The sequence below is a fragment of the Papilio xuthus genome, unplaced genomic scaffold, assembly GCF_000836235.2.
Source record: "Papilio xuthus unplaced genomic scaffold, Pxut_1.1 DF827570.1, whole genome shotgun sequence".
Classification (NCBI taxonomy): Eukaryota; Metazoa; Arthropoda; class Insecta; order Lepidoptera; family Papilionidae; genus Papilio; species Papilio xuthus.
The window spans coordinates 2,937,460-2,956,563 of NW_013531079.1; the positions used below are offsets into that span (position 1 = coordinate 2,937,460).

The 19,104-nt window shown below is 34.2% G+C and overlaps 3 protein-coding genes across 6 annotated transcripts; 2 read left to right on the top strand and 1 right to left on the bottom strand.

Annotated features, from left to right (window-relative positions):
* Positions 1-220: 220 nt before the first annotated feature.
* Positions 221-6,765, bottom strand: LOC106118711 (UDP-glucuronosyltransferase 2B19-like). Of its 3 annotated transcripts, none has more exons than XM_013313453.1 (4): positions 1,944-2,787; positions 1,582-1,801; positions 846-1,065; positions 221-551 (listed from the first exon to the last, which is right to left on the bottom strand). In XM_013313453.1, the coding sequence occupies exons 1-4, from the start codon at positions 2,757-2,759 to the stop codon at positions 269-271; spliced, it is 1,539 nt and encodes a 512-aa protein (XP_013168907.1). In that variant the 5' UTR covers positions 2,760-2,787; the 3' UTR covers positions 221-268. The 3 variants fall into 3 exon arrangements, with proteins under 3 accessions (XP_013168907.1, XP_013168906.1, XP_013168905.1); XM_013313452.1 differs by lacking the exons at positions 846-1,065; positions 1,582-1,801; positions 1,944-2,787 and adding exons at positions 4,553-4,772; positions 5,232-5,451; positions 5,915-6,765 and having other exon boundaries at positions 224-551; XM_013313451.1 differs by lacking the exons at positions 221-551; positions 846-1,065; positions 1,582-1,801; positions 1,944-2,787 and adding exons at positions 3,753-4,268; positions 4,553-4,772; positions 5,232-5,451; positions 5,915-6,765.
* A 1,554-nt stretch (positions 6,766-8,319) lies between these two features.
* Positions 8,320-14,319, top strand: LOC106118679 (WD repeat-containing protein 48 homolog). The gene is made up of 4 exons (XM_013313393.1): positions 8,320-9,951; positions 10,544-10,708; positions 11,938-12,108; positions 12,564-14,319. Exons 1-4 carry the CDS (start codon positions 8,440-8,442, stop codon positions 12,657-12,659), a joined length of 1,944 nt encoding a protein of 647 aa, XP_013168847.1. The 5' UTR covers positions 8,320-8,439; the 3' UTR covers positions 12,660-14,319.
* A 1,121-nt stretch (positions 14,320-15,440) lies between these two features.
* Positions 15,441-19,065, top strand: LOC106118536 (elongation factor Tu). Of its 2 annotated transcripts, none has more exons than XM_013313199.1 (6): positions 15,441-15,801; positions 16,087-16,340; positions 16,932-17,055; positions 17,595-17,845; positions 18,231-18,459; positions 18,819-19,065. In XM_013313199.1, the coding sequence occupies exons 1-6, from the start codon at positions 15,498-15,500 to the stop codon at positions 19,022-19,024; spliced, it is 1,368 nt and encodes a 455-aa protein (XP_013168653.1). In that variant the 5' UTR covers positions 15,441-15,497; the 3' UTR covers positions 19,025-19,065. The 2 variants fall into 2 exon arrangements, with proteins under 2 accessions (XP_013168653.1, XP_013168654.1); XM_013313200.1 differs by having other exon boundaries at positions 17,688-17,845.
* The last annotated feature ends 39 nt before the right edge of the window (positions 19,066-19,104 follow it).

Here is a 19,104-nt window from a genome sequence, read left to right on the forward strand (position 1 = left end):
TCTTACGGTGAAGGAAATTTCATTTAAGGAGATTCAAAGATATATATGAAGTTAACCCGCACTGGGCCAGCGTGGTTGACTATATCCTAGACACCCCTAACTCGACGTAGAGAGCTGATGATGATGATAAGATTTAATAGATGTACGTATAATTTATTTCGTGTTAACAATCTTAATCCTACAATAAAATAATTTGTTTTTTTGCATTTTCACGCCTCATTTTATCATTAATTCGATAATGATATCACGACTTCTTTTATAAATATTTTTAAGACTTTTTAATTTTTGTAGTTACAACTGAAGTTATGTAATTCCAAATAATCTTTAAAACTACAAACAAAATAACCAGAGAAAGTATTAACACAGAAGCTAAAGTAAATACAAGTTCTAATTCTAAATATTGTGTCCAGGAAATGTTTGCGGCCGGGCTCCTCAAGTGCCGCGCGTCACGGTGACGCAGCACATGCTCTGTCCACCACACGGCGCGCTCCAGTGGACTCTGCGGCTGGTCCTGCATTATACTGCGCAGACGCAGTATGTTCTCACGATAACTGGAAAACACATAAGTACATATAAATAGATCTAAAAAGAATATTTGATATCACTATAATTTTATCATTTTCAATGCAACCAGGAACTTTAACTGAGAACCTTTTTGGCAGCAATCCTGTAATTAAATTACATTTAGATCCATTTTCTATTAAACGATGAGCCGTATACGACTACTCGTGTTTGTACTTCCTAAATAAAGCCACATGCAGAGTCGCGCAGCCAGCTGCTAAAGTCATCAAAACATATAGCTTTATATCAATTTGTAAAGTTTTGATAGTTTAAACATTTGGTACCTCGTATCATTAATAACAGTGTGTATTGCGTTTTCAAACATTTCTTCTGTCAGGGCATCTATGTCAATTCTAACACCAATTTTATGTTGTTCATATCTCTCCACATTGAACCATTGGTCTGCGAGTAAAGGTATACCAACAAGAGGTACTCCTGATGTGATTGCTTCGTCTGTCGATTGCAATCCTCCTTGAGTTATGAATAATTTAACTTTTGGATGCCCTAAAATAAGAAATTATAAATGGTCGACAAAGAAATATGGCAAAAGAAGATTGTGTCTTTGCTTAGTGTCCTAAGTAAAAAAGCCAAAATTATTGACGGATAAGATATCATAAAGCAAAAATTAAGAGCGTCGGTAGCTCAAGTGTAAGCACTTAACTTATAATCTGCAGTAAAAGGGTTTGAATTCCGCTATGTACTAATGTGTTTTTCAATTTTCCATTTACGACTGTACATTTATCCGACGGTCTTACGGTTAAAAAAGCATCTTGATACTGCACATATCCGCGAAGAAATTCAAAGATAAGTGTAAAGTCAACCAACTAGAACTAGGCGAGGGTGGTAGATTACGGCCTAGTCACCCCTGACTTTGGTAAACTCCAAACCCCTTAGTGGGGACGTATAGTTAGCTGATGATGATATCATCAATTGTCACAGCAAATTCAACTTTATAATAAAATAGAATAAATTATATTTTAGATAAATTAGCGGAAGTGATGAATCAGTAGCAATACTTACTTAGTATGTCAGATTGTGGAAGCCATTTAGATATTTTTATATTGTTTGAACGACTTGGCAGTTCATCATCCCATTTCCAAAGAACATCATACGGCAATCTTGAAAACACATTTATGATAGCTTGCAACTTTTCTGGAGGCACGTAGGACGGTTTAACGTTAGTGCCCAAACTAAAGTAAATAACTCCGTGCTTAGAAGAATCGAGGTATAATTTTAGATCCTGTAAAAATATTATAATTTTATCTTAACAGCTACAATTGGTCACATTTTAAAAAGCCATTTAAATTGATCCAAATTTATTCCTTATAATTTATCAGTATTGCTTTAACGAGAATACAATTAAGAGGTAAAAAAACCCATACCTTCGGTAATTCTTTAATCGGATTCTGGTGTAAACCACCCATGTAAATCACACTTGGAGGAACGGGACGATTACTATCCCAAATAGGATGCAAATTTAAAAACATCATTGCCACGTTGTCAAATAATTTCTGAACAGGCGGAGTGTCCTCACCAAATAGTTTCTTCAAAAATTTATTCATGTTCTCATAATTTGTATCGAAATTTTTCATTTTATATTCTATTTTTAACTGAATAATTTTTTCCCAAGTTGTTAAATTGTTCAATCTATCTCTTACCATACTCGGATATAATAATGGATGTGTTGGTGCTCCCATAGTATCGTAATTATCCCATACTCCGCCAAAAGAACTGATAAAAATGACTGGCGCTTTAAAAATATGTGAAAATCCTAAAGTACATGCTAACAAACTCTCAGCAAGTATCAAATCGAAATGATCTTCTTTATATGAAAACAGTTTTTGAATACTTTCAGATTTCACTTGTTCTTCAAAAATGTCTAAAGTTATATCCATCATTATTTTCACTTGTTTGGTGACGTCTCTTGAACCATCTTCCACTTTTGAAATAACTTCATTCCATCTTGAATATGATAAATCATGAACATCTATTTGAGTCAAGTTTTCAGGCACTTCATTTGGATGTACAGGGTCCGTCGTTATAACAGTAAGTTCATGACCACGTCTTGCCAATTCGTGTGTTAGGACACGAAAAACAACTTGGTGGCTGATCGATGGAGTCGGAAATACACCTAGTATTCGAGCACTTTCTATAAATGGTATACATAGTAAATATAAAAATAATAATTTTCGTAGCATAATACAAGCGATGACTAGCAACCGTCTAATAAAATACTTTATAAAACATATGTTATATAGTAAATTATAAAAAATGAACTAGCAATGACTGGTAAGTTTTAAATATCATATACAAGATTACATCCGTATTTAAATATTAACATATTTTCTTATCATATGTATAATTATATAATGATGCTTATAATTATGCCAAGTCATGATTGCCCTATATTTTTTTTGAAATTAAAGCTTTTTTGCTTCATAAAATTTACGTCAGCCGCATTAATTGCGGGACAAATGACCGGTGTAATACAACCACACAGAAGACAATCGTAAATTAGAAGTAAATATGCATTCGTCAGAAGAGTTTGGCAACAAATTTAAGTAAAGAAAAAAAACAATAGAAAGGTAAAGAGATTTATGAAGGAGAGGAGACGCATACGAAGGGGAAATTTAACAGTGGTAGAGCCCGCTTTAACTTCTTCGTACGTATTGGCCCGGCTCGCCCGGTGAAATACCACGACTACACAGAAGACAGTCGTGAAGTGGAAGCAATTCCGCGTTTCGTCTGATGAGTGTGCGTCCCGGAGGCCTAATTTAGTCCTCTTTCCTTTCCTACCCTTTTTCTTTAATAAGGAAAGGATGGGAAGTGGAAGTGGACATTCCGGATGAGAGGATGCATGGAAAGGGAAAATGTTTTCTTTCTGTGCATCCTCTCCTCCGTCAATTAAAGGTAGGCATCGCATATGCAATTGCGTATGTCTATGGGCAACGGTCACGTCGCTAGTTCAGCGTTTTCAGATGGCCGCTCGCTCGTTTGCCACCTTATGATATAAAAAAAATGTCTTTTTGTACGTAGAGGAGGAGCTTTCGCCAATTAAAGGTATAGTAGGTCTGTAGGCAGAGGTCAACTCACTTCTTATCGTATTGAGGTGACAGCTTCCACATTCTCCATCATATACTATGAAAAACTATAACTAAGGAACTGGTAAATAAAAACAAACCATTCTGGGCTTTCTTTGTTCAAATTTATGCCAAGAATTTAATTCAACACTCCATAAATTATCAGCAACATCATAATTAAGAATTAATTAAGAATTTCCTAGCTAAGATTCCTCGCATGAAAAGATTTGTATGTACCGAAAAAAATATTGAATGAAAGTATATTAGCTTTTGCTATAGCTAAGAACAACTACTCCTACATATATAGGTAAATCTTTTTATTTGATAATTAAACATTATTATACTTAGCACTTTTTAATTTTTTTACTTATATTGGAATTTACAAAATTCCAAACTAACTTAAAGACTGTAAACAGAATAACTAGTGAAAGTATTAACACAGAAGCTAAAGTAAATACAAGTTCTAATTCTAAATATTGTGTCCAGGAAATGTTTGCGGCCGGGCTCCTCAAGTGCCGCGCGTCACGGTGACGCAGCACATGCTCTGTCCACCACACGGCGCGCTCCAGTGGACTCTGCGGCTGATCTTGCATTATACTGCGCAAACGCAGTATGTTCTCACGATAGCTGAAAAACACGTAAGTATTTAGATATTAAGTTAATCTTCTTGTAATATTGGATGTAACTTTAATTTTAGCAATCTGTGAACTTTATTGAACATTAATCTTTGCAAAAATAATGTAGTAAATCATATTTAGAGGTAATTTCCAATTGGAGATATTTCCGTCCGATGTCCACTGACGCGGATGCGACTAAGAATGATGGCCACTCGACACCTGAACGGCGCTAGTAACTGCTTCGTGGATTACATATTAAAATTTAAAGCTTTATAAGAATTTATAATGTTTTACCTTGTGTCATTGATAACAGTCCGTATTGCATTTTCAAACATTTCTTCTGTCAGTGTATCTATGTCGATTCTAACACCAATTTTATGTTGTACATATTTGTCGACATTGAACCATTGGTCTGCGAGTAAAGGTATACCAACAAGAGGTACTCCTGCTGTGATTGCTTCGTCAGTTGATTGCAAGCCTCCTTGAGTTATGAATAATTTCACTTTTGGATGCCCTGAAAAATTAAAGTTTATCACTGTGAATCCAACTGTAGGGAAATGTGCCTATTTCTAGATATGTATAATAGTAAAGGACTGAATAGTTTTTGACAGTTTGCTAGTTGTCAGATGTTATAGAGGAGTTGTGAGGGGTTAAGGCACTTTGACTTATAATCTGCAGGTCCTTCGAATCCCGCCATGTACTAATATGTTTTTCAATTTACATATGTACATACATCTATCCGACGTTCTTATGGTGAAGAAAAACATCGTGATGCAATCTGCATATAACTGCTGAGAAATTCAAAGATATGTGTGAAGTCAACCCGCACTGGGCCAGTGTAGTTGACTATGGCCTAGTCACCCCTAACTTAGGGTAGGCTTCAAGCTCGTCAGTGTGGACGTATAGGCAAGGAAAATCCAACTTCACAATATAGTAGAATAAACTATTTTTTAGATAAATGACCAATACTTACTTAGTATGTCAGATTGTGGAAGCCATTTGGATATTTTTATATTATTTGAACGTACCAGCAGCTCATTGTCCCATTTCCAAAGAACTTCATACGGCAACCTTGAAAATACGTTTATGATAGCTTGCAACTTTTCTGGAGGCACGTATGACGGTTTCACGTTTGTGCCCAAACTAAAGTAAATAACTCCGTTCTTAGAAGAGTCGAGATATAGTTTTAGATCCTGTAAAAAAAAATAAAGCAGTCAGCTCCGAGACATAAATATAAGTTACAAAAAGAACCCTCCTTCCCTAGTCTCTGTACTGCTACATTTATTTTTCAACGTATAAACCCACAAACCCATCCCACAACCTCATCGGTTCTTTCTTCCTTCTCCAGATCAGGAAATTGTACTGCTTTCGCGACCCTTTATCATTTCCGTAATTTCATACGAAACTGTAAGCTACCACAATGTTTGGATGGCACTAACTAATTTAGATTAATATTAGCTGTCGCCCGCGACGCCATCCACGTGGAATTATAAAAAAAAACTTATTTAGTAGCCTATGCGTTCTTCCAGACTATGTTCTACATCTATGCTAAATTTCAACGACGTCTTTGCAGCCGTTTTGAAGATACCCTCAAACAATCATCTATCCATTCATCCATAAACACTTATAATATTAGTAAGATTAAAAAGGCCATACCTTCGGTAATTCCCTTATCGGATTCTGGTGTAACCCACCCATGTAGATGACACCTGGTGGCACGGGACGATTGCTATCCCAAATAGGATGTACGTTTAAAAACAACATTGCCACATTGTCAAATAATTTCTGAATAGGCGGAGTATCCTCACCAAATAATTTCTTCAATAATTTATTCACGGCCACGTTATTTCTATTTAAATTTCTCATCTTATATTCTTTTCTTAGTTGATTAATTTTTTCCCACATTGTTATATTATTTAATTTATCTCTTACCGAAACTGGATATAAAAATGGATGTGACGGTGCTCCTATAGCTTCGTAGTTATCCCATACTCCAGCAAAAGAACTGACCCATATTACAGGTGCTTTAAAAACATGCGAAAATCCCAATGTGAATAATAAAAAAGCTTCGACAATTATCAAATCGAAGTGATCATGTTTATAGGACAATAACTTTTGTACACTTTTACATTTAACTTGTTCTTCGAATATTTCAAAATTTAAATTCATCATTGCTTCCACTTGTTTAGTGACGTCTCTTGAACCATCTTCCATTTCTGATATAACTTTATTCCATCTTGAATATGATAAATCATGAACATCTATTTGAGTCAAGTTTTCAGGCACTTCATTTGGATGTACAGGGTCCGTCGTTATAACAGTAAGTTCATGACCACGTCTTGCCAATTCATGTGTTAGAACACGAAAAACAACTTGGTGACTGATTGATGGAGTCGGAAATACACCCAATATTCGAGCACTTTCTATAAATTGCAAACATAGTAAATATAATAATATTAATCGTAGTATCATCGTTTTGAACAAGCGATGTCTCCGGACTGTCTAAATATTAAGTACTTTAAACATAAAGATAAAAATTGTAAAACTAATCAGCTAATCACTATGACTAGCTACTTTTTTATATATTGTTTTTAATATACGCTTGAAGGTCAATTTATCTTAGCATTATTATAATTCTTATATTATTCTTCTTCTTATTATTATTATTAATACTGTTTCGGGTCAGTCTAAACAAAATTCTTAAATAAAAAGTTGTAAAAAGCAATTTTTGTACAAGCAGTAATAATTAATACTAGTTGTCGCCTATTTGGAATTCGACAATAATTAATTACCAAACATTTTGTTTATTGATATAGATTAGAAATTCTGTAACGCAAACTCAAAACTGGTCTTTTCATTTCCAAGACTTTATAATCTTACTAATATTGTAATGCATGGATGGATGTTTGTCAGAATGTATCTCCAGCATTGCTGCATGGATGTCGCTGAAATTTGGCATATATGTACGAGTAGAGAAGAAGAATACATAGGCCACTAGTTAATTTTTCCTTAAATCGCGCGTACGAAGTCGCGGGCGCCAGCTAGTAGTATAAATGGATTTTTTTGACATTTCACAAATTTTGTTGCGAAAAAATTGCGTAGCGTGATTGGGACGTTTTTTATCAATTTATTTATAGTAGTTGATATATTTCGAAAAGATGATGTCAACATTGTAATAAACTAGCCATAGTCCGCGACTTCAGCGCAGAATTAAAAAGTAGCCCATAATATTCTCGCGTGATACAGTTAAATCTTGTCCCACCGTCTAATATAACCTTGTAGATAGACAGACAAACAAAAATTTAACAATATTTGGTTTTTCGTTATCAGCAACGCAAATACGTCGTGTGTACGAAATATGATTTGTTTTTGACATTACATAGAGACACTCCGATTTTATTAATATGATAGATATTTTTATTTAGATACGCTAAGTCATTAAATGGATATCAAGAGGGATAACGAAACGATTTATGATTATCATTTTAAAAATTCTGCATTGTAATGAAATCATAAGTCTATACAGATTATACAGTAGTCTATACAGTTTCACTTTATATTAAACAATAATTAATAAATAATAAATATGAAGTTACATTTGCGTTATGAGATTCTTTTAGTTTTCTTGTGACAGTCTCTGGAATAGTAACCGGGAGCGAGAGTTTAGACTACGAATAATATTAAAATGAGAACAGGAGCAAAGTCTTCGATTTGTATAATATATATTTTAGTGACCACAAAATATTTACCAGCAATTGATTTGGCAGGTGTCACTGTCATGTAAAATATCGCGAATATTATATATTCTTGATTCTAACGCGAGGTTTTAAAATAAATCATACATTATAAATTAATAATGTTATAAAGTTTACTTGTTAAATTAAAAAACATGGTAAAAAAGGTCTAAATTGTTTTCAACCTTTTAGTTTAGGTTTTGTACTTTTTGCCATTTTAAAACTGAAAGGAAAGCTGTAATTGGTCGAAACTCTGTCAAAACTTTGAATCGTCCAATCCAAGTGCTCTATACTCGTTAAATGTTATCATAAAGAACGTAGGAAATCAAAATCACAAACGTCAAACTCAAAACTGTGAAACAACAAAGAGGCTTTCCCTGAACTTACTCCGCCTCCGCCTTAGTTGTGCGCTAATAAAATTATAATTATAATTTAAGATGTCGGAAAATGAGCTCCATAATGCGTAAGAAGACACAAGTGTCGTTTGTGATTAGGGACGAAGAGGAGAGGCGGCATAAAAATGGTGTTAGCTCGCTTCAATTGGACCCGATTCAGGGCAGATTGTACTCAGCCGGTCGGGATGGTATTATACGCGTCTGGCATACAGGTACAGGCACCCAAGATAGATATATCCAAAGTATGGAGCATCACACAGATTGGGTGAACGATATAGTGCTTTGTTGCGGCGGTAAAAATCTTATAAGCGCTTCGTCAGATACGACTGTCAAAGTGTGGAATGCACCGAAAGGTTTCTGTATGTCGACATTACGTACTCATAAGGATTATGTACGTACACTAGCGTATGCAAAGGATAAAGAACAGGTAGCGAGTGCTGGTCTCGACCGAGCTATTTTTCTCTGGGACGTAAATACTTTAACGGCACTAACTGCCAGCAATAATACAGTAACTACATCTAGTCTCGTTGGTAACAAAGAGTCCATATATAGCCTTGCTATGAACCCACCAGGAACAATACTTGTGAGTGGATCAACTGAGAAAGTATTAAGAGTGTGGGATCCTAGAAATTGTTCTAGATTAATGAAGTTAAAAGGTCATGCTGATAATGTAAAAGCTTTAGTTGTGAGTCGTGATGGATTGCAATGTGTCTCTGGTAGTTCGGATGGCACAATAAAGCTGTGGTCTTTATCTCAGCAAAGGTGTGTGTCCACTATAAGAGTCCACTCTGAAGCTGTATGGGCTCTACTAGCTACGGAAACATTTTCACATATTATTTCCGGTGGACGTGATAGATTAGTTATAATAACAGAATTAAAAAATCCTGACAACTTTATGATTGTATGTGAAGAGACTGCGCCTATACTAAAAATGTGTTTCACCGCTGACCAGCTAGGTGTTTGGGTGTCTACATCAGATTCTGATATAAGATGTTGGAAACTACCACCACATAACTCTTTATCCGATATGTATAACCAGAATAGTTACAATACAAATAATGTGTATCAAACTCAACCTATATATCATATACCTGGTGGCCGGGCCATAAAACACTACACAGTATTAAATGATAAAAGACATATTTTAACTAAAGACACTGCCAATCATGTTATGCTCTATGATGTCTTAAAAGCTAGCAAACTCGAAGATTTAGGTGAAATAGATTACGATGAAGAGGTTAAAAAACGTTTCAAAATGGTGTATGTTCCTAATTGGTTCAATGTTGATTTGAAGACAGGTATGTTAACAATACACCTAGGACAAGATGAGACGGACTGCTTGAGTGCTTGGGTTAGTGCGAAAGAGGCTGGATTAACAACAGAGAATGATCAAAAGGTTAACTTTGGTGCATTATTGTTGCAAGCATTGTTGGAACATTGGAATCATCCGAACAGGGCCAATGAGGGTGGTCAAAAGGTTGTTGGTAATAATTTCTTTGGTGTTCCATTGCATACACCATTAATATTCAGTGAAGTTGGTGGCCGAACACTGTATAGATTACAGGTAAATAATATTTTATTTTATGTATGATTTTACTTAGTGTCCATTTATACATGTTGTGTGGTCTGAAACATACCTAGTCTGTTATATATTTTATAATTTCTTATGTTGTAAATTTATAATTAAAAGTCAATTTAGTAGGTTAAAAATCTTAAATTGATTTACTTAAGTTGTTATAAGTAGCATTTGAAATATATTATTAGAAACCCAGATTTTAGATGCAGATTTTACAAAGTCTAATTTCTACTTTGTAAATTCTGGAAATATTTCAGCTTTTATTTAATTATGTTTTATTAAATTAATAATGCAACTAAACTTTATTTAATGTTGACTCTACATAGCGTTTTATAAATACAATTTGGAGAATACTATATAAAATAGTCAAACCGAGATAAGCAAGAGTCTGGTCCCGATGGACAACCTCCAGAAGCGAGAAACTTGGGTTAGTGAGAAACCTCTATAAGTGAGAAAATTTTCACAGTCCCTTGAGCTCTCGCTTATCCAAGTCTGACTGTATTGTTTAAAAAATTCGAACTTATTATATTAACCCATGTGATGAAAAAGTTGCATCTCAATGATATGAATATTATTTCAGGTTGGTGATGCAGGCGGGGAAACAGAAGGCAATTTGTTAATGGAAACCGTACCATCTTGGGTTGTGGATGTTGCCGTAGAAATGGCCGCTCCTAAGCTTAACAAATTGCCATTTTATCTGTTGTCACATTCCAGTTGTCAGAGCAAACAAGATAGACAGAAAAAGGTATGACTTACAGTGGGTTTCTTAGATCAGAATCCCCGTTTGAAATATATTGATATATCTGTTTTGCCAAAGATAATTGGGATCATATGTTTTTAACGGGGATTCTGGTCTTAGAAACCCACAGTTAGTGTTTTTTGCCATGAAGGATACCACAAAATACTATTAGTGATATTTAATTATTGTTCATACTATAAGATGGCAAGCTGCCACCGATATTTGCCTATACTATGCTAATATTATGAATGACAATGTTTAGATGGATGGATTTTTGTTTGAAGGTTCAGAACGGCTGATGGATCTCGCTGAAATTTGGCATTAATGTAGAACATACTCTGGCAGAACACATAGACTACTAATTGAGTTTTTTTTTACATTCCGCGTGGATGGAGTCGCGGGCGGCAGCTAGTAATACTATAATTTATTTATCTAATAGAAGCCACTGAAATGCTAACATAACTAATCGCATCGTAATTCCAAGGATAATTTTTATGCACATTCCACGACAGAGTGTAATTTTGCAAATTTGCGCATACTAGCAGTGGCCCGCGACTCCGTTCGTGCAAAATTTAAAAAAATCATAAATTAGTAGCCTATTTGTTCTTCCATACTATGTTGTATATACAACATTTTATCAAGATCCGTAAAGCCGTCATAGAGATACTTTCTAACAAACATCCACCCATCCATACATCTAAACATTCAAATTTATAGTAACAGTAAGAGTAAGACTAGTTTTGCCCGCTACTCTGTACATGAGGAATTAAAAAAACTTAATTAGTAGCCAATTTTCTTCCAGACTATGTTCTATATCTATACCAAATTTTAGTGAGATTCATGCAGCCATTCGAAAGATACCTTCTAACAAACATCCATCCATGTAAACTTCGGCGTTTATAACCATATACATTTATTTATCATATTTTTAATATAGTACATTTCATATCCAAAAAAAAATAAACAAAACATATTACATTAAAAACAGAACACCACCGACTGCAGAATCCCATGACTCAAACAACCAGTGGTCAGGGCTGCAGAGACAGGAACCTTCTAACGATGCGCGCGGTTTCTAAGATAACTGCCTTTTGTATCGGGCCCTTAATCCAACTGTGTAGCGAGACCTAAGATTAAGATTCTGTTCTACATTGAAATTTCTTTTGTCTTCTTAATTATGTTATAAGTGTTGTAATGTCTTTAAATGAATTAAATATCTTATTATTTTCTGACAGGATCGTTTGGTAGCAAATGACTTCATCCAATGCCGGAAAGTGGCAGAACATGTGGTGGAGAAGATAGTGGGTGGTGGTGATGTGAATGGTGCCAGTGGCAGCAAACCAACTAATGAGGACAGTGGTAATGATCCACCTGAAGAGCGAGTTGAATTGCTGTGCTGTGATCAGGTAAGAAAATGGTATTAGTAGTCATTGTGACACCCAGGGACTGTAGGTTCTCAACAGTGAAGGAATTTTTTAAATCTGTTCAGTAGTTTTAAAGTAATTCAATAGAATCAAACTAATCAAAAGAAAAAAAAACTTAGTAGCCTATGTGTTCTTCCAGACTATATTCTATGTCTATGACAAATTTCATTTAGATCCGTTCAGCTGTTCTGGAGATAAATTATACCAAACATCTATCCATTCATCTATCCATATTTATAATACTAGCTGTCGCCCGTGACTGCGTTCATGCGGAATTAAAAAAAAACCTAGTAGTGTATGTGTTCTTACAGAGTATGTTCTATATGTATGCCAAATTTCATTCAGAACTGTTTAGTTGTTCTGGAGATATCTTCTAACATCCATTCATCCAAATTCATAATTCAGTAAGATATATTTTTATTGTCTTATGTTTTCAGGTTCTCGATCCAAATATGGACCTCAGGACAGTGCGCCACTTCATCTGGAAATCCAATGTTGAGTTCACATTACATTATAGAGTGTTGAAACAATGAAAGTCAACTTTATACTATCAGAGGGTCAACAGACATATAAAAAAGTGTTGCTCCTTCCAGACGCTATTCCAGTGATAAAGTGTTAAAAAAACAGTGTTATAAAAGGTGTTAAAAAAAAGTGATTAAAAAACAGTGGTTAAAATCGTATATACCTTTAGATGCTTCTAACTGTAAATAGCCTGACCAGGAACATTGTGAACTTTTTTTGGCAATACCAATTTAATAAAAAAAAATCGCCATGACATTGACATTTTCTTGTTGAATTGTCAAAAGTATGTATTGGTGAGTAATTTTTTAGTTCATTAACATTTTAAATTAATACCGAAATATTTTGAAACATCTATAAAATCATAAACACTTAGACTTCATCAGTTCACTATATGAACATGAGGGGCTCGAAGCATACCCTAATTTAGGGGTGATTAGGCCATAGTCAACGATGCTGGCCAAGTTATTATCTTCACATATATGTGCTTCACACGATGTATTCCTTCACCGTAATAACGTTGGATAAATGTACATATGTAAATCGAAAAAACAAATTGGTACATGGCGGGATTCGAACCCAGGACCTGCAGATTGCAAGTCAAGTGCTCAACCCCTGCTACTTAGACTTACAGTGTTGCAATATAAAATGCGATTAAGATGTCCTCTGATCAGATCTAGTTCCTGGTTTCTGGTCACACTATAACTTGCAATGAATAAAATTGTCTATGCCTTACACCTAATACAGTTAAATAATTAATTTAAGTATTTACCTAATATATTTAACTATAACTTTAATGTATATGTCTATTTGCATTTTTGTATGTTACACAATAGATGGGAACTTCACCTAATTGTCATATTGTCATCCATTTCATTGTCTTTGATAAAATAGAGAAATGTCAATAAAATTCACACACATTAATAGAAATAATAATCTGATATTTATGATTAACCAATTGATTTATGAGACCAAAATCTTCGTATGAAATATATCGTCCTCTGTCTGACAAACCAGACGTAATATATTCAAACGGAGATTTTGGTTTTAGAAACCCAAGGTAAATGTGTTAGTCAAAATATTAAATACATACAGTGGAAACTGGATAAGTGAGAGTTTAAGACATGATAATCTTGCTTATAAAGGTTTCTAACCATGGACATCGCTAGTTAGCTAGGATATATACAATACTAGCTTTTGCCCGCGACTTCGTCCGCATTGAATTAAAAAAACTTAGTAGCCTATGTGTTCTTCCAGATTAATACGGGGATCTTAATTGTAGCTCCTTTCTTCTAGACTTAGGCTAGATCTTAGGCTGGTGTTGGCCATGTTTCCAACCGAGGTTTCTCACTTATGGAGGTCTATCTAGACCAGATGATTCTCGCTTATAGAGGTTCTCGCTTATCCAGGTTGACTGTATATAAAATCTATAAGATGAAAGTCTTAATTTAGAATAGACTCATGATTTGTAGGTATAGAATTTGTGGATAAAATTAAACAAATTACATACATTTATCTGGCCCGATGAACAAAAGTTTAAATAATTTAGCCGTTATGTAATTTCTCTTGTTTTCTGACAGGACTAACCACAATACCACTGTCACTGGGCCAGATAATGTACTATTATTATTAATCACTAGCCCACATCTCAGTCTATAAATAATTTAAAAAAAACTTATTAGCCTATGTGTTCTTCCAAACTATGCTGTACATCTATGCGAAATTTCATCGAAATCCATTCAGCCATTCCGGAGATACCTTCAAATAAACATCCATCCATCTTAAAATTTGCATTTATGATAAGATTAGTAAGATTTGATGGGTTACTAAAAACCACTGATTTATTTTTAAAAAACAATTTCTTCTATAGAACAACATAAAGGTTATGCTTATTTTGTATGCATGAAAACATTAAAATGTTTGCCTTCACTTGCCTATTGTAAACAATGTTATTTACATATGTAAAGAAATTTTCTGTCTGAAGTTTGGTATGTTTCATGTCTGTATTGTTTTTATTTATCCACTCTTTGTATTATTAATGTATTTTTTAAGGCTGTTGATATGTGTATTATGTATAATGACTTCAAATTTAATTAAATTGTATATATGTCATAGTAATAAAGATTATTATCTAAAAGATAGACAGAACGTTGTCCAACCTTCAATATTGTCCCAGAAATCTAATTTATTTGGTACATTTTTCACTACCGGTTGCTAGAGTAGGTGTCAGGTTTAAATTTTTAAAAAGTCTGGCGACGTATAAAGGAAAATTCTCTTAACTTCATGGAGAACTAGATGTCGCCCGCGACTCTGTCCGCGCGGAATTAAAAAAACATAATTAGTAGCCCATGTGTTCTCTCAGACTATTTTTTGCATGTGTGCCAAATTTCATTAAAAGCCCGGTGACCCGTTGCCTTCAAACAAACATCCATCCATCCGATCATTCGGATTTATAATAAGAAAGATTTGGACTTAAAATCTTCATTGAAATATTATAATAAACGATAGCGCCATCTGTTAGAATCTTCTAACAAAATCTCAACTTTTACAAAACTTTCCAATAGATGGCGTTGTTACAAAACTTCCACAGTTGCCAATAAATATTTTAAAGTTAAAAAAAAAATGTTATAATGCTTAATAATGAATTTGCAACTTCACGTTGCAGTTTTTCGTACAATATATTGTATTTTTACTACCTATAAATCACAAACTAAACGTACGAAGTAAAACTATTTTTTTTAAATCATTTATTTTTCACATCCCCAACCACTACAACAGCTGATAGCTGTCAAACAAAGTTAACCTCAAAATTAATTTGATGTATTAATATTTTTTTGTTCTTGTTTCATAATATGAGTGGAAGGTTATTTCTTTCAATATTTAGTAATTATCCAAAGAAGTTATTAATCAATCACAGTTTTCAAAACAATACTAAATTAGTGTTAAGTGTATCAAATGTTAATATTCAGAAATACTGTACGAAAGCCAAAGTTAAAACGAAAGAAAAGAAACATTGTAATATTGGAACTATAGGTCATGTAGATCATGGGAAAACAACTCTAACAGCAGCCATCACTAAGGTACTATCAAAGGATGGGTCAGCACAATTTGTTTCATACGACGAAATTGACAAAGCGCCTGAAGAAAAAGCTAGAGGTCAGTTCTCTGTTGTTACGATGGTAGGTTAATAATGTAAACTAGTTTAATATAACAACTCCAAATTTCTCTAAAATAACATAGTCTTATACGCCTACTTCTGTCATATAAATATAATACCTTTTTGACTATATATCATTAGTTTTACTTGTAGTAGTAGTAGTAGTAGGAAACTTTTAAAGCAAGCAGACCCCATCATCATATGGTTAACTAGCAAGGGATAGAGAGAATTTACAGTTTTGGACAACCTTACTGTCATTTTCATATTTCATTTGCATATTCCAGGAATAACTATAAATGCTGCTCATGTGGGCTACAGCACTAAAACACGACACTACGCGCACACAGACTGTCCTGGCCATGCTGATTATATTCGTAACATGATATCTGGAGCATCGCAGATGGATGCGGCCATTTTAGTTGTAGCTGCCAATGATGGACCAATGCCTCAGACTAGGGAGCATTTGTTACTGGCCAAGCAAGTTGGCATTCAATATATACTTGTTTATATAAATAAAGCTGATATTGTTGATAATGAGGTTGGTACATACTAGCTGTTGCATGTACTTCCATCTGCATGGAATTAAAAAAAAAACTTAATTAGTAGCCTTCTTCCGGACTTTGCTAAATTTCAGCAATATCCATGCAGCTGTTTTGTAGATATCTTCTAACAAACATCCATATATTCATCTGATCCATCCATAAGTTCAATTTACAATATTTCCTAAGCCATTGGAACTTATTGGTTTTAAAATTGACTATTCTTGGCGATAGTTTGCTGGAATTTATTGGCTAAAATGTCTCTACTATCAATCTTACTAATATTATAAATATGAATGTTTAGATGAATGGATAGATATTTGTTTGAATGCATCTTTCGAACGGCTGAACTGATCTCGATGAAATTTGTCATACATATAGAACACAGTCTGGAAGAACACATTGGCATTATATTTTTTTTTTATACCGCGCGGGCGACCGCTATTCTTGAATACAATACAAATTATAAGTAAATTTAACTAATGATATAATCATTATTGAAACTGAGTTGAATCTCTAAATAATTTTCTGGTTTTCCAAACGGCTGTTTGAATGCTGTGTTTTTAATACTTCTATTATATTTTTTACAGCTTATAGAATTAGTTGAAATAGAGATGCGTGAAATGTTGACAGATTTTGGTTATGATGGCATCACTGTACCAATGATAATTGGTTCAGCTCTAAAAGCACTCAACGAAGATGATTCAGAGTATGGTAAGTATTTTAAAATAAATAAAATATTTATTTCCAGCCTCTCGGACAGGTCGTTGGGATTTACATATGTGCAGTCACCATTTTTTGCGGTATTCCTGTTTAAAAAAATCTTTGAACTATCCAACACTTTCATATTATAACTATATTTTCTTTTTATTTTAATGTTTTGATCTAGTACACACGAATTACTAGCTATCGCCCGCAACTCCATCCGCGCGAATTTATGTAGCACAGGTGTTCTTCCAGGCTATGTTTTACATCTGTACAATTTCATCAAGACTTGTTGAGCCATTCCGGAGATACCTTGTAATAAACAGCCATCCATCTTTCTTTTGTATTTTAATTAGTAAATTATGCAGTATAGTACCAGATTCTTGTATATTGTGGAGAATGCTATTGATAACTTATTTATTGACCTTTATTGTTTCAAGGCAATGGAGTACCACCAATCAACCTCACTATACCTTAGACTCTGTGTCATTCAGTTATTTATTTGTAGTATCTTTATTTGTTTTTAAAATGACCTATTATAATTGCAGGAATGCCATCGATAAGGAAACTATTAGATGCTATAGACAACTATGTGCCCTCTATCCAAAGAGATTTGACGTCACCGTTTTTAATGCCCATAGATAATGCATTCACAGTGCCTGGCAGAGGTACCGTGGTTGTTGGCACATTGAAGCAAGGTGTTATGAAGAAAAATGATGATGCTGATTTAATGGGATTCGGATTTAATATTAAAACTACCTTATCCGATATACAGATATTTAAGAAGAGTGTTACAGAGGTATTTATTTGTAGTACTAGCTGTCTCCCACAACTCTGTCCGCGCGGAATAAAAAAAACATTATAAGTCGCCTATGTTCTTCCAGAATATGTTCTGAATATGTACATAAAAAAATTGTTTTATACTTCTCCACATTAAAATTCATATTTTTTGTATGTCATATAATTGCTTTACCTATAGTTTGAAAACAATTTTTTTTTTAATTTTTGTATGACTGCAAGTAGCGTTTGTTCCGGGTAATCTCCAGAACGGCTGGGCCGATTTCGACGAGGCTTTCACTGGAAGGTAGCTAATGTGTGCGGCAATGTTTTGGCATACTGTTTATTTTTTTTAATTCTGTGGTCAAAGTCGCTGGTGTTCACTAGTGTATCAATATTATTTCCAGGCATTAGCGGGTGATAATGTGGGAGTATTGCTTCGTGGTTTAAAGTTGCGGTCAGTGGAAACTGGAATGTTGTTGTGTGCAGGGAAGAGCATGAAATTGAGCAATCATTATAAAGCAAAAGTATATTTTATGACGCGCGCCGAAGGAGGCAGGAAGAAGCCGATATTCTCAAAGTATTCACAGCAAATGTTCAGCGGGACTTGGAATATTGCTTGTAGAATTGATTTGGGTATGTTTTATTTATATCAGTCATCATATTATTGTGTCGGAGGTCTCATTTTAGTAATGTTTCCCTTGCCGTCCTTCTATGACAAGTGAATTCGACAGGGTAGAGGAAATATCCTCTTTCTGTCACCTCTTCCGTTAATTAAAGGTTGGCAACGCATCTGCAATAACAAATGTCTGTGGGCAGAAGTGGCTTCGCTATTTCCGCGAATTCAAGTGTCACTTTTTAATAAATTTGATTTGTTTTTTTTTTATTTTGGCACTTGAATTAGTTATTTTAAATATGAAAACATTTATGAGGTTTTTGGTTTGTTTACTGCCACTTATCCAAATTGCACAAAATATTTTTTTTTCATGTTCCAGAGCCGACAGTAGACATGATGATGCCTGGTGACCATGGTGAAGTCTACCTGACTCTTCTAGAAGGTATGGTTATGACGCCAGGACAACGGTTCACAATACGAGAGAACAATGTCACCGTTGCTACGGGCATTGTCACAATGACTTTGCCTTCTATTGACGTGCCTAAAGGGAAACTCGGCAAAGTTGTCAAGTTTGAAGAGAAATGATTGATATAGTATGTAGGTTGTTAAATAAATTATTAAAATTATTAGCTTTTTTTAAATCTTTAATTTTTTCACAAATTTAT